Source organism: Muscardinus avellanarius, assembly GCF_963383645.1.
Source record: "Muscardinus avellanarius genome assembly, chromosome: 1".
Lineage (NCBI taxonomy): Eukaryota > Metazoa > Chordata > Mammalia > Rodentia > Gliridae > Muscardinus > Muscardinus avellanarius.
The window spans coordinates 177,508,844-177,524,969 of record NC_137786.1 but is presented as its reverse complement, the minus strand read 5'-3'; the positions used below and the strand labels follow the sequence as shown (position 1 = coordinate 177,524,969).

Genomic DNA, 16,126 nt, shown 5'->3' with positions numbered 1-16,126 from the left:
CAGCCTACAAGCTGCTCATCTTTCCCAGACCTGCTAAGGAGCCCTGCATTTCGATGGTTTCATTTGCACTGCTAGGTGTGTGTGTGTGCGTGTGTGTGTGTGTGTGTGTGTGTGTGTGTGTGAATGGAGATGGAACCCAGGGACATTCTACCTCTGAGTTACACCCCCAACCCTATTTTCTTATTATTTATTTTGAAATGGGGTCTCACTAAGTTGCAGAGGCTGTCCACAAACCGTGATCTTTCTGTCTCAGCCTCGCAAATGTTGGGATTACAAGCGTGTGCCACCATGCCTGGCTGTACTGCTAGTTTTTCTTCTCACACTTTACTTGCTAAACATAGATTTATCCACCAATCATAAGGTGAAGTCTTCTCTCTACCCTCTGACCATCGCTCCTGCAGGTATCCCAAGCAGGTGACTATCCCAGTTCCCGTCACTCTTAGAACCCCCTGTGCTTGGCTGTCTTGGCTGTCTCCATGATAAACTGTGTGCTCCTTGAGAATGAGGGTCTTATCTTACTAGTCTTTCTTTCCTCAAAGGACCAGCTTAGGCCTGGCATAGAGTATTTTGTGAAGAGCTCCACCCATACTCTGAATGCACCTTCATTTTAGATGCCATAACTAGAAGGGCAAGGAAGCCTGAGACCTTCTTTACTTTTTATGGAGTTTTCTGTCCAAGTTCATATATACTGAAGCAAAAAACAACTGCCCATAAATGACAAGTGAAACAGTCTGTGGCTAGGAATATTGAAATAACAAAACTGTAAGAGGATGGATGTTAGTATTTAAAGAAATCTCAGATATCATGAGAAGATTTTATCTATGGCCTAGAAACATTAGCAAATTGCCCAAGATCACGCAGCCTAAAACAGTGGCAAGAAATTTCACAGCTCATCTTCTGAAAGATGTGCCACACATAAATTCAATTTCTGACATCTAGATAATCGAGGTTAAAAGTTGAGAAAGTGTGCAGAGATTTTACAAAAACATTGTCCTGAGCAGCCCAGGTGAGGATGGTAAAAGTGGCAAGTCCCTCCCATGGTCCCTTCCTGTCTATGACAAAAAGGACCTAGTCAAGTTACACTGCTGGGACTCTCACAGGTGCCCAGAAGTTCCCGTGGTGCCTTGGGCCTGGAGTCCACACTGCCCAGAGAACTTGGCTTTGATCCCTCAGTCATTAGTATGTGTGGCCCCCAACTTTCACCATCCAGGAAAATGCCCCAGAAATGAGCCCAGAGCTTGAGATCTGGGCTAAAAGAACAGATTGGGTATCTAAAGTCAACAGGGTCTTCAAACATGTCAGACTGCCAACAGAGATGAAAAATCTGATCCTGGGGCAGACTGGTGTTTTGGGTTCTAATAGATATAATCCAAGGACTCATTCAAAGAGGCTACCACAAGGTCAACAGAGGGGCCACACACCCAGGCCCTGGAATTTTATTCATTTGTTTGAATTGGGCAGCCAGGTTAGGGTGAGATGCCTTTTAGTGCCATGACCCTTCATTGCTGCCCTAGGGAGATGGGTCATGTGTGTCTCCAACCCATGATTTTGCACCATCAGACATGTTCCCGCATGCTTTAGGAACTGCTGCTGAGCCACCTGGGGGGAGCCCAAGCCTAGGGAATGGGATATGGGAAGGAAAGGAGAGGGGTTCTACCATTGTTACCAGATAACACATTCATAGGCCGTAATACAGATGAGGAAAAATAGCTCTCCTACCATAAGCTGAATGCAGGAACTGAAATTCTGTTGGATAGAAATGTTAGTTGAAATTACCACTAAGAATTTGTGCAAAGTTGTACATATTGCAGTTACATAAACATTCTTTGTTTTGAGATACCATTTCCCCTAGGCTGCGCAAGAAATAGTGATTGCAGAGGGTGTGAATGCCTCTCCCCTGGAGAGGGTGACAGACTTGCCATCCAGGAAGGCTTATTCATTGCAGAGAAGCATCTCCCTAGACGCCAGGGCATCTTTCAGGCAGCTGACCCAGAGCTGTGTGGATATGAACAAGTCCAAGCTCCTGCTCTTTGCTTGTTCATGATACAAACATGTTTCAATCCTCCCAAGAACTGCAGAGGGACTTCAAACATGACAACAGCTGTATGTGTTAGAGGAAGTGAAGGTTCAGGGACAATACTGCCATCATAGGATTCTCAGAGCTATCTGTAAACCTGCCCCCCCACTCCCCAGAGCTGGGCCCAGGCCTCCAGGACAGTGTGTGAGCAGTGCTCTAAAAGGAGCACAGGCTCTGCGGTGAGACATGTAGGTTGGAATATCAACTCTACTTTTTTTTTTTTCTTTCTGTGGTGCTAGGGATTGGACCCAGAGGCATTCTACCTTCAAGCTCTACCCCAGCCCATTTTTAATTTTTTTGAAATAGAGTCACTAGGTTGCTGAGAGTCTTGCTAAGTTGCTGAGGCTGTCCTTAAACCTGGGGTCCTTCTATCCCAGCCTCCCAAGTACTGAGATTGTAGGTGTGTGCCATCATGCCTAGCTTCTACTTCTTTTTTAACTGTGCAACTTTGAAAAACTTATTTGACCTCTCCGAGAAAAAACTGGGGGCAAGCAGCTCCAACTCATGAATATAAAACAGAACATTTGTAACACACCTTGCACAGTGCCTGGAACAAGAACACAAATTCTTTCCCTCTACCCTTCCCCAGTCCTGTCATATACAAAGTAGAAATAATCTATTTGTACTTTTAAAGGGCATTATGTAATCAGATGAGACAAGAGATGAAAATGCTTTTGTAAACATTCTTAGGAAGAGGCATTTCATTTTTATCTATAAAACTTATCCTCTTTCTTTCTTTCTTTCTTTCTTTCTTTCCTTCTTTCTTTCTTTTATTTTTGCGGTACTGGGAATGGAACCCACGGGCAGTCTACCTCTGAGCTTTACCCCCAGCCCTACGTGTGTGTGTGTGTGTGTGTGTGTGTGTGTGTGTTACTAGGGGTGGAACCTAGGGGCATTCTACCTCCGAACTACACCCCCAGACCTATTTTTTATTCTTTATTTTGAAACAGGGTCTCACTGAGTTGCAAAGGGCCTCACTAAATAGTAGCTGAGGTTGTCCATCAACTGCGATCCTCCTGTCTCAGCCTCCCAAATGCTGAGATTACAAACGTGTGCCACCATATCTGGCTTATCCTTCCTTTCAATTTCAAGGTAGACTATCATAAATATGACAAACCCTTTGTTGTCTGAATTCTGAAAACCCAGTCTTGGCTGACTCCTGCTTCCTACAGGACCAAAAAGTTCTTAAATAAGATCCCTGAAAGTAAGAGCTTGGAAAAAAGCTCCAAGTACCCAAGTTGCTTTAAGAACCAATGAAAAAGTGAAACATTTCCCTGCATCCTGAACAGATGACATCTTGGGACACTCAGAGCTACTAAAAATAGCTCTCTCTGAAGCAAATTCTTGTCTTCCTTGAAGCAACTGAAAGAAATTTAAACCCGAGAGCCTGGCTCCTTTGCAAGCATCTGCTCCTGTGATGCAGGCACCTCTCTGCATCACATATGGCTGGCTCTGGAAAGAAGCTGAGAATAACCTACACTGTCTTCCCTGACCTTGAGCCAGCTCCTCTGCAGTCAGAATTTCCCCACTGCAATCAGGAAACCTGTGAACGTAGATGATAGCATACCATAATATGAAGCAGACGTGTGTGTGTGTGTGTGTGTGTGTGTGTGTGTGTGTGTGCGCGCGCGCGCCTCCAACTCCCAGAATGTGCTAGTGCTTTCTAACACAATATATGAGTGCTATCTTCTCTTGTGGATTTTGTGGGTTACTTTAGTAACAGAGCCTGGAAATATGGTGACCTTTAAAAACACAAAATTGGGGGAAATCAGGTTAGATGAGGACTTATTTTAAAATTAAAACAATACTCTGCACATGGTAGCAGGTTTCCCATCTCCCCACATCCACAGTCTCAGCCTCCTGCTTACCATACTGCCTGCCCTTTCTGCTCTAGTTTAACACGTGGACTTCTCTCTGCTGACTGTCTCAAGGACAATGCAATGGCTAAGAGTTCATGTGGGTGCTATGGCAGGATGCCAGGGGGTGGATCTTTTTGTGTGTGTGTGGTACTGGGGATTGAACCCAGAGGTATTCTACCTTCAAGCTACACCCCCAGCCCTATTTTTTAAATTTCTTATTTCGCCGGGCGTGGTGGCGCATGCTTATAATTCCAGTACTTGGCAGGCTGAGACAGGAGGATCCGAGTTCACAGCCAGCCTTAGCTACCTTAGGCCCTCTGCAGCTTAGTGAGCCCCTGTTTCAAAATAAAGAATAAAATTGGGCTGGGGGTAATATGCCCCTGGGTTCGATCTTCAGTACCACAAACATTTTTTTTTCTTATTTGGAAATAGGGTCTTGCTAGGTTGATAAGAGTCTCACTACTTGCTGAGGCTGTCCTTGAAGCTGAGATTCTGTCTCAGTTGCCCAGGTACTGGGATTACAATCATGCACCACCATCCCTGGCTGGGTGGATCTTTTGAGCTTGTTACCTAACATCTTTGAGTTTTAGTTTTCCCATTTGGAAAATGGGAATAACAACAGTATTGACATCAAAGGTCTGTTGTGATATAAAACAAGTTAACATCTGGAAAGGGTTTAAACAGTCTCTGACATCACACAAGAAACCATTCAATGAACAATAGCTACTGATTCCTTGTACTTTCATTTCCTTGCCAAACTGATCCTCAACAATCCTACAATCTCTCACAGAAATGGTAAATGTTATGAGAAGAAAGCCCACTGCTGAGGATTAGAACCTGGACCAATTCATAACCTCCACCTCAGTCAGCCTCCAGGGTTCCTCTGCTCTGAGACCTCTTGGTATACTCACACTGTGGCCTTCGCCAGGTAGCGCCCTTCCTCTTACTCTGCTCACCTGGGTTAGCAAAGCAAGGCTAATAGGTTAAGAACTCTCCACTTCCCACTCAGAAATGATTCTAAGCACATCCCCTGTGACTTTTCCTGTGTTCTCAGGTTTCTCTGTGTGAGACACCACATCTTCCTCTGCCACTCAACTCCCTCAAACGAGGAAGAGAACCCAGCTCTAGATTTACCACCCCACTGCAGCTTCTGTGCAGGCGTGGCTGCGAGGCACCTCTCTCCTGTATCTCTGACTGTCGCCTCTACTTGCTCCTCCCCATCAGTGTTTGTTTAATCAAGCTCTTATGGGGAAAAAACCTCCTTCAGCCCTATGGGCCCTTCTAGTCAAGGCCCTTTTGTTTTTCCATCCCTGGTAGCTAAGCCTGTGTCTGCCAAGGCTACCTTTCCTCCCTGATTCACTACACACTGCTTCCAGCTCCGCCCCTCCCTGACTGCTGCCCCTGAGGTCCCAGGTCACCTCCTGACTGTGAAGACAATGAGTCTTCCTCACTCCTGACCTTCGGCCACAACTCACCTCACTTTGTTTTAGGCCATTTATAAAGCCACTCATTTATCTCAGAGCATTTAGATTTAAATCACTTACATATCATGATAAACTTGATAAAGCTACTGTAGTTTTAAAATTTTTATAGTTTCATTGGTACATTGTAATTATACATCATAATGAGATTCAAAGCCATACATAATCGTTTTGAAATATCAGCCACCATAGTTTTTTGTTTTGTTTTGTTTTACTGTACTGGGGATAGAACCCAGGGGCATTCTACCTCCGAGCTACATCCGTAGCCCTTTTTTTTATTCTTTATTTAGAAACAGGGTCTTAATGAGTTGCAAAGGGCCTCACTAAATAGCTGAAGCTGACCGCAAACCGTGATCCTCCTGTCTCAGTCTCCCAAATGCTGGGATTACAAGCATGTGCCACCAAGCCCGGCTTGCCACCATAGTTTTTAAGATCGAACTTACCAAATTTATTTTATTTTACTTCTGGGATTACAGGAGTGTGCCACCATGCCTGGCTTCAAATTTAATTACTGTATTAGACATTTCTGTAGCTTTTATTGTGGCTGCCTCCTATTACAGAGGAAGTAAAGGTTTTAGAAATATTTTATCTTACTGGTAAAAAGTAAATATAAAATCAATGCTAAGATACAATTATAGATTTTTAGCCCATGTGTCACTGCCCATTATAAGCTATTTGAAGGCAGTGCTGGTAGTTTCCACAAGTCTGAAGCACCTCCAGTGTCTTTCAGAGTATCGTAAGTACGACAGGGCTGAAATAAATACCTGTGTAATAACACATCTATCTAAGCATTTTAGGGGTTATCATCACCCATTTGCATGAAATAGCTCCTGATTGTCAAAAAAGAGGCTGTCTGGTGTGTGTGTGTGTGTGTGTGTGTGTGTGTGTGTGTGTGTGTGATGATTATATGATTCCAGGGCTCAAATTGAGGTCTTCAAACAGTCCATTTTCCTGTCTGTTTCAAACACTCCAGAAGGGAATGACAGCAGAGTGAGTATTGGATTGACACGGAAAAGCATAGGACTGACAAAGAAGAGCTGCCAAGGGTTCTAGCCCATAGGCTGTTGCTAATTCACTGGGTGATGTGGAAGTGAACACTGCTTCCCTCTGAATCTCCATGGCCAAGAAAAGAGGTTGAACTGAAGAATCTTTGGGGTTATAAAATAATGATCACTAAACAAGGAAACGGGGAGTGCTATGACATTCAAGGCCTATTCAATCCGGCCTTTGTGCATCTGTAGTTCAGATCCCCCCACCAACACCATCTACATTTCAATCATTCCCACTACCTAGGCTCCTACGGTGCCATGCTTCCACATCCCTGCCTCTGCCATGCTGGCTGTGTCTGGAATGCCCACCCGCCCCATGCGCTTAACAGAACCCTCTACTCTCCCTCAGCAATCTGTTGATCGCTCTTCCGTAAAGCTCCCTATACTCTCACCCCGAGGCAGACTGGCTCTCCCCTCTCCTCTAGTACACACTCCTTTTATAGTGCTACATTGGATTATAGTTACTTGTTTATATGCCAGGACCCAATGTGGGCCATATCCAAAGATGGCATCTTTTAATTCCTATTCCTATATGGAAGCACTGAATAAACAAGTACTTGTTGAGTAATTAGAGAACTTACATAGAACCACCTACACCCCTGAGGTGTGAAGTTACACTGAAATCTCAGAGAGGTGAAGTGACTTGCTCAAGGATTCCCAGTGAGTGAGTTGAGGAATCAGGATTCAAGCCCAGGACTTTCTAACTGCAAAGCCCACACTTTCTCCTGCTCTTTTTCTTTTCTCTCCTGCCCCCACCCTACCCCCACACTGGGGATCAAACCCAGGGCCTTGCACATGGTAGACAGGTGCTCGTCCACTGAGCTACATCCCCAGCCCTTTTTTTTATCTACTGAGACAGGGTCTTGCTAAGTTGCCCACCCTGGCCTTAAACTTGTGATCCTCCTGCCTCAGCCTCCTGAGTAGCTGGGATGACAGGCAGGTGCCACCACAACCAACTTTCCTCTGCTCTTAAAGGTGAAAGCACTAGCCGAGCAGGGGGCTGGATCGGTGTAAGGCCCCTGTAATGCTCCTGGCCCAAAACAGAACCAACCTTCTCAAGGTTTTCATACCTATTTTGACCTCTATCCAAGAAGTGTTGAGCCTTTATTACTTTTGAAAAACAAGTAGCTGTGTCAGCTTGAAAAGCAGCTCTTTATTTTAATGGCAAGTCTCTCACGCTCTTCCAAATCTTACCCCAGGAGCCAGCTGTGTGCATTTGTCTGTGTTTCCCAATGGCAGCCTCAGGGGAAACTGAACAGAGGATGAATTTTGGATATTGCTTGGGAGAGCAGAAAATGTTCTGTGAGAAGGATGTCTCACACATTTCAGGAGAGATGGGCCAACCTTAAGACCCAAGGAGAATGAAGGAGATTCTACTCCCACCCCCACCCTGAGGCTGATATACCTCAGTTCCCAGTGGAGACTCCACAGAATCAAGCCTGGACAGGCTGAGCCCAGAGCAATTAAGGGAAAAGCCAGCAGGTGGCCTTGTTTTTTTCAAATACAGCCCCACACTTCCCACCCCTTTCACCCAGCTCTGCTTACCTGGAGCATAACTGGGGCTATTGGTTGGATACAGGCTGGGATTGTAGGCAGGGGCCGCTGCCGGGTAGGCTGTGGGGTAACCTACAAAAAGACAAAAAAGGCCTTACTTAAGTAAGAAAAAATAAACAGATTTCTGGGGACAGAATCCAAATCTCAGGCTTGGCTTTCAGTATATGACCAGCTTTCGGACACTCAAGAGAAAGTCACCAATACCAAAACCCTAATATATGTATCTTTTTTTTTTTTTTTTTTTTTTGGTGTTACTGGGGTTTCTGGAAACCCTTCTACCTCAGGGCTATACTCCCAGGTACCTATTTTTTAAATATATTTTTTGGAAACAGGGTCTCTTAAGCCAGTGAGGCCGGCTTCAAACCTGCACAATCTTCTTGTCTCTGCCTCCCAAGCACGGGGATTACAAGCATGTGCCACCATGCCCGGCTATGTGTACTTTTTTTTTTTTTTTAGTATTTTTAAAAAGTAATACATGAGCCAGGCTCATGCTTGTAATCCCAGTACTTGGGAGGCTGAGATAGGAGGTTTGCAGGTTTGTGGCCAGCCTTAGAAGTTTAGTGAGGCATTCCACAATGAGTGAGACCCTGTTTCAAACTAAAAAATAAGATAGGGCTAGGGGTATGGCTCAGAGATAGAATACCCCTGGGTCCCATCTCCAGTACTGAAAAAAAAAAAAAAAAAAAAAAAAGAGCTTGTACATGCCAACTCCGGGTCACCATAACATATTATATATAGCTTTACTTTTTGAAATTTTCTATTGCGACAGAGTAAATATAAAAGTTGACATTTTAATCATTTAAGTGTATAATTCAGTGGCAGTAACGGTAATCACAATGGTGGCAAGTATAATCAGAATCTGTTTATACAACCTTTTATAAACAGAAATTCTTGGGCCCATTAATAGTAGTTCCCCACCCCACCCACCCCAATTCCAATCTACTTTTTGTTTCTATGAATTTGCCAACTTTAGGTATTTGACTTAAGTGGAATCATATCCTATTTGTCTTTTTGTGTTTGACTTCTTTCACTTAGTGCTATGGTTTTTTTTTTTTTGTTTTGTTTTGTTGGGTTTTTTTTTGGTGGCACTGGGGTTCCTGGAAACCCTTCTACCTCCGGTCTACACTCCCAGACCTATTTTATACTTTTTTAAAATTTGGAAACGGTCTCTTAAGCCAGCGCGGCTGGCTTTGAACCTGCGCAATCCTCCTGTCTCTGCCTCTCAAGTGCAGGGATTATAAGCATGTGCCACCATGCCCGGCTAGTGCTATGTTTTTAGGGTTCATCCAAGTTGCAGAATGTATGGGAACTTTAGTTCTTTTAATAGCTAAGTAATATTCCATCTTATATATACACCACATTTTGTTTATTCATTTCCCTGTTGATAGACAGCTGGGTTGTTTCTACTCTTTAGCTATTGTGAATGTTATAAAGAACAATAGTATATAAGAATCTGAATCTTTGTTTTCAATTCTTTTGAATACATAATAAGCAGTGAATTCCAGAATCATATAATAATTTAGGTCTTTAAGGAATGACCAAATTTTTTTTGCCACGATGGCTGTACAATTTCACATTCCCACTAGTAATGCACAAAGGTTCAAATTTCTCCACGTCCTCACCAATGCTCATCCCTCCACCCCCCTCTTTTTTGGTACTTGTGATTGAACCCAGGGGAATTTTACCTCCAAGATGCACCCCCAGGTCTTTTAGTTTTTTTGTTTTGTTTTGTGGTACTGGGGATAGAAACTGGGGCATTCTTCCTCCGAGCTACACCCCTAGACCTATTTTTTAAAGTCTTTTAATTTATTTAATTAATTTATTTTGTGTGTGTGTGTGGTACTGGAGGTGCAACCCAGGGGCTTTTCTACCTCCAGGATATACTCCCAGACCTTTTTTATACTTTATTTGGAAACAGGGTCTCACTAAGTTGCTGAGAGCCTCCCAAGTGCTAGGATTACAAGCGTGTGCCACCACGCCCGGCGGAGTCTTTATTTTTGAAACAGGGTCTCACTGAGTTGTGAAGGGCCTTGCTAAGAAGCTGAGGCTGTCTGTGAATTCCTATCCTCCAGTATCAGGCTACCAAGTGCTGGGATTACAAGTGTGCGCCACCACGCTCAGCTTTTTTTTTTTTTTTTTTTTTTTTTTTTTTGTGTGTGTGTGTGTGTGGTGGTACTGGGGTTCCTGGAAACCCTTCTACCTCCGGGCTACACTCCCAGACCTATTTTATATTTTTATTTGGAAACAGGGTCTCTTAAGCCAGAGAGGCTGGCTTCGAACCTGTGTGATCCTCCTGTCTCCGCCTCCCAAGCGCTGGGATTACAAGTGTGTGCCACCACACCCAGCCTTAGTTTTTGTTTTGAAACAGAGTCTAGCTAGAGGTTGCTGAGAAGCTTGCTAAATTGCTATGGCTGTCCTTGAAACTGTGATCCTCCTGTCTCAGCCTATGTGTGCCAACACACCTGGCTTCTTTCTTTTTTTTAGTTATAGTTTTTATAGTTGGTATGACGTGGTATTTTATAGTTTTGATTTCCATTTTCCTAATGATTCATGAGGCTGAACATCTTTTCATGAGTGAATTGCCATTTGTGCCTTTTCTTTTAAAAAAATGTTTTAAGCTGGGTGTGGTGGTACACGCTTGTAATCCCTGCACTTGGGAGGCTGAGACAGGAGGATCGCACAGGTTCGAAGCCAGCCTCAGCTACTTAGTGAGGCTTTCAGCAACTTAGTGAGACCCTGTTTCCAAATAAAATATAAAAAAGGTCTGGGAGTATAGCCTGGAGGTAGAAAGCCTCTGGGTTCCACACCCAGTACCACCAAAAAAATAAAAAATAAAACAAAATAAAGAATAAAAAAAAAATGTCCTCTTAAATAATTTGCCCACTTTTAAAATTCAGTTGTCATTTTGTTGTTGCATTGTAGCATTTTTAAAAATATGTTCTGAATATTGAGCCATTATCAGATACACAATTTGCAGCTGGGCATGGTGGCAAATGCCTATAATGCCAGTACTTGGGAGGCAGAGAATGGAGGGGTTTGATGCCAGTCTCAGCAATTTAGCGAGATCCTTTTTTTTTTTTTTTTTGGTGGTACTGGGGATGGAACCCAGGGGCATTCTACCTCCGAGTTACACACCCAGCTTTATTTTTTTATTTTTTATTTTGAAACTGGGTCGCCAGGCGTGGTGGCGCACGCTTGTAATCCCCGCGCTTGGGAGGCAGAGACAGGAGGATCGCGCAGGTTCGAAGCCAGCCGCGCACTGGCTTAGGAGACCCTGTTTCCAAACAAAAATGTAAAAGTAGGTCTGGGAGTGTAGCCCGGAGGTAGAAGGGCTTCCAGGAACCCCAGTACCACCAAAAAAAAAAAAAAAAACAAAAACAAAAACAAACAAAAAAAACTGGGTCTCACTGAGTTGCAAAGGGCCTCACTAAGTAGCTGAGGCTGTCCGCGAACCACAATCCTCCTGTCTCAGCTTCTCAAATGCTGGTATTACAGGTATGCCCACCATGCCGGCTGCAAGATCTTGTTTTAAAATAAAAAATGAAATAGGGTTGGAGGTCTAGTTCAGCGGCAGAATGGCCCTGGGTTCAATCCTAGCAACACATACACACACACACACACATACACACACACACACACACACACACACACACGATTTCAAATATTTTCTTCCATCTTGCAGGTTGTCTTTTCACTTTCTTGATTTTCTTTGAATGCAATTTTTAACTTTATCTGTTTTTATCTATTTATTTCTTTTATTGCTTGTGCTTTTGGTTCATATCTAAGAATACATTGCCAAACCCAAGGCCAAAGATTTACCTTTTTGTTTTCTTCAGGCTCTTTAGATTGAGATTGTTGATCCATTTTGAGTTGATTTTTGTATATGGTATGAGTAAGAGGCTTTTTTTTTTTTTTTGGAGGGTCTGGGGATGGAACCCAGGAACATTAGACCTCCAAGCTACACCCCATGCCCTAGTTTTTATTCTTTAATTGAAACAGGGTCTCACTAAGTTGCGGAGGGCCTCACTAAGTAGCTGAGGCTGTCCACGAACCAGGATCATCTGGTTTCAGCTTCCCGAATGCTGGGATTACAAGCGTGCGCCACCACGCCTGGCTCAAGGGGCATACATTTTTATTATAGCTAACAACGTAAATAAATATTTGGCTATAACTATATTTCTTTTTTTTTATTGTGGAAATGAGGATGGAATTCAGTGGCATTCTATCTCTGAACTACATCCCAGCCCTACTTTATTATTTTATTTGGAAACAGAGTCTTACTACATTGCAAAGAGCCTCACTAAGTTGCTGAGGTTGGCCATGAACATGTGATCCTCCTGTTTCAGCCTCCCAAGTACTGAGATTACATGTGTGTGCCAGTCCCAAATGTCTGTCTGTCTGTCTGTCTCTCTCTCTCTTCTCTCTCTCTCTCTCTCTCTCTCTCTCATCGAGTTGTAGCTGAAGCTGTCTGCAGAACCGAGATCCTCTGGTCTCTGCCTCCTGAATGCTGAGATTAAAAGAGTGTGTCACCATGCCCAGCTGAAACTATTTCTTTAAAAATTAATTCTTGAAGGCTGGGTGTGGTGGCGCAGCATTCAAGAGCCTGAGACCAGAGAATCTCAGACAGCAGCAGTTACTTAGACGCTCTGCAACTCTGTGAGACTCTGTTTAAAAAAATAAAGAGACAGCCAGGCGTGGTGGCGCAGGCTTGTAATCCCCACACCTGAGAGGCAGAGACAGGAGGATTGCGCAGGTTTGAAGCCCCTCGTTGGCTTAGGAGACCCTGTTTCCAAATTAAAAAAATATATAGAATAGGTCTGGGAGTGTAGCCCAGAGGTAGAAGGGTTCCATCCCCAGTACCACAAGTAAATAAATTAAATAAATAAAATAAAGAGACCAAAAAAAAAAAAAAAATAGGGCTGGGGGTGTAGCTCAGAGGTAGAATGTACCTGGGTTCCATCCCCAGTACTGCAAATATAATTAATTAATGCTGGGCGTGGTGGCGCACACTTGTAATCCCAGCATTCGGGAGGCTGAGACTGGAGGATCACGGTTCGCAGACAGCCTCAGCGACTTAGTGAGGCCCTCTGCTACTTAGTGAGACCCTGTCTCAAAATAAAGAATAAAAAATAGAGCAGGGGATGTAGCTCAGAGGTTGAATGCCCCTGGGTTCCATTCCCAGACCCACAAATAATAATAATAATTAATATTAATTAATTATTGAAGTAAAGTTTCTAGGGCAATTTAAAAAATATTTGAGTATTTACTCTGTGCCAGACACTGGGATAAACAGTAAATATAAATAAAACATTTGGGATTTGTAAATACTGGAGATTTAATAATGTACCTTTGTTAGTATGCTGTTCCCTAAACAATTTCCAATACCAAAGAAAACTCATCACTGAATTCATCTTCAATCATATTCTGATTTTAGAGCTTAGGTAGCCAACTTGTCACTTAACTGGCAATCTGGAGGTGTGCTCAAGAAGAAAGAGAGAACGGGCAGGGTGAAGAACCTCAGAACTGCCAGTGTGGAAGGTGACAGCACTGCAGTATTGAACAGCATAAAGAGGGTAAGGCACACTGGCAGGATCGATTTCCACAGCCTTAAGTGACATAGTTAACCAAGCGGAGAGCTGAGGAAGAGCATTTCAGACAAAGTGAACAGTGAATGCAAAGGCCTGAGCTGGGAGCAAAGGGGCCTATCAGAGGAGCAGCAAAGAGGCCAGGGTGGCTGGAGTGCAAGAAATGAGGGACGCAGTAGGGAGGGAGCCAGAAAGATAAAGGGCTGTTCGGTTCATGCAGGGCCTATAGGCTACTGTGAGAACTTGAGGCTTTTATCTGAGCGAAACAAGGAGCCATCACAGGGTTCTGAGCAGAAGAATAACATGATCTGGTTTGTTTGAAAAGGGTCACTCTGGTGACTGTGCTGAAAAGAGACTCTAAGGGGGCAAAGGTGGAGGAGCACGCAGCCCAGCTGGGAGCGACTGCAGACTCCTGGCCATAGATGACGGGGCTCGGACCAGGGTCACCACGGTGCAGGGATGAGAGGTGGCATGCCAAGAGTCTTCACATGTGTCGCTACTCCGCTTTCTAGAAAGAACTTGCACTAGCTACTTTATATAAGTGCCTGTCTCACTACTCCCTGCAGTTTTTGAATGCTCTGTGGCATTTTGACTGACAATGGAAAGCTGGTTAAAAAGTCATAGATTAAATCCCTAAATCCCTAAAAGCTTCTTTGGGATTTATAAATATTGGAGCTTTAATAATGTATCTGTGTTAATATGCTGTTCCCTAAGTCCTTTCTAACTATAAAGAAAATTCATTCTGAACTTCTCAATCATTTTCTGATTTTATAACTGAGGTAGTCAACTTATCACTTAATTAGCAATCTGGAGGTGTGCCACTTCTCAAGAAGAAAGTCAGGGTCTAATCCGGGAAGCTAAGTGATTCAGTCTTATAGCTAAAGTCTGTATTCAGCTCAAGAGGTGACTCTGCAGGCACAAGTTATCAACACCTCTTTTTTTGGGGGGGTGTGTATGTGTGTTTGTGTCTCTTCAGATGCCCTTTACTTTGGGGACAATTTATAGGACCTTTCTTCAATGTTTCCAAGTAGAATTTATTTTTAATTTACTTGAATTTGTTATATATAATAGAATGGCTGCACTATAGGAGGTTTTATTTGGCTAACTCTTCTTTATTTTACAAGTGACACCCATAAGCCCCCCAAAAGAGAAGGGATTTAGAATCAGAGATTGGTGAGATTAGAAGTATTTTAAAGGCCATTTAGTCCAGTCTCACATTTGGGAATAGAGGCACTGTTAGACCTTCATGGAATCATCCATCCCAGCCCTTACATCTGTACTGACAGTGTCAAGTCATCACTGATTCTCACCTAGATTATCCTAATAGCTTCGTAACTGGTTTCCCTGCTTGTACCTTTGATTCCAAACAGTCTACCTCCCACAGCAGCCAGAGTGATCCTCTTAAAACATTAAGTTAGGTCTCTTAAAGTTCCAAAAGAGAGCCAAATCATTTTAATGACCCACCAGGGCCCCAATTGGGCAACCAATAATATCTATCTCCTCCTCCACCTCCTTCTTCTCTCCTCTTCTATTTGCCTCCTTGCTTTTTTTTTTTTTTTAATGCTGGGGACTGAACCCAGGGGCTTTCTACCTCTACAAGACACCCCAAGCCCTATTTTTTTAAATTGTATTTATTCATTTATTTATTTTGTGGTATTAGGAATTTAAACCAGAGGCAGTTTACCTCCAACCTACAATCTCAGCCCAATTTTATTTATTTGAAAATAGTCTTGCTAGGTTGCTGAGAGCCTTGCTAAGTGGCTGATTCTCCTGTCTCATCCTCCCAAGTACTAAGATTACAAATGTGTGCCACCACATCTGGCTTAGGAGGAAACATTTTAGTTGGCCTTAACAATGAAAAGGAGTTTGTAAAAGGTGTGTGAGGTAGGAACAAAAAACATTCATTCTATGCATGAAAATGTATGCCACATTAGGCAAATGGTTTAGTATAAATAGAGTTTACATTGTACAGGGGAAAGCAACAGGAAATGAACATAAAGAGGTAGATGGGACAATTTGTGAAAGATTATGAACATCAGGCTAAGGCATATAATTTATTAGTAAATAACAAAATTATTGGAGGGTTTTATTTATTGATTGATACAGGAATAGAACCCAGGAATATTCTGCCTCTGAAATACACCCCCAGCCCTAGTTAGTTTTGGTTTTGAAACAGAGTCTCACTAGGTTACAGAAAGTCTCATTATGTTGCTGAGGCTGTTCTTGATTTTGCAATCCTCCAATCCCAGACTCCCAAGTACTAGGATTCCAAGTGTGCAGCACTATGCCTAGCTCATGGAGGGATTTATTTATTTATTTTGCAGGTCTTGGGATGGAACCCAAGGGCATTCGACCTCCAAGCTACACCCCCCTGCCCTAATTATTTTTATTCTTTATTTTGAAATAGGGTCTCACTAAGTTGCGGAAAGCCTCACTAAGTAGCTGAGGCTGTCCGTGAACTGTGATCCTCTGATCTCAGCCTCCTTCACTGGAGAGTTTTAAACTAGGGAGTTTCAGATCT

The 16,126-nt window shown here is 43.2% G+C and overlaps 1 protein-coding gene across 3 annotated transcripts in view; it reads right to left on the bottom strand.

Moving 5' to 3' along the window:
* FAM168A (family with sequence similarity 168 member A) overlaps positions 1–16,126 on the bottom strand; it is a gene marked incomplete at both ends in the record, with an annotated part of 66,219 nt that overhangs the window by 15,801 nt on the left and 34,292 nt on the right. For 2 of the 3 annotated variants that reach the window (XM_080700186.1, XM_080700187.1), the window contains one exon: positions 8,012–8,092. In XM_080700186.1, coding sequence (XP_080556312.1) covers positions 8,012–8,092 — 81 coding nt within the window. Of the gene's footprint in view, positions 1–1,719; positions 1,747–8,011; positions 8,093–16,126 lie in introns of all 3 variants that reach the window. The other variant, XM_080700188.1, reaches the window with a different exon arrangement.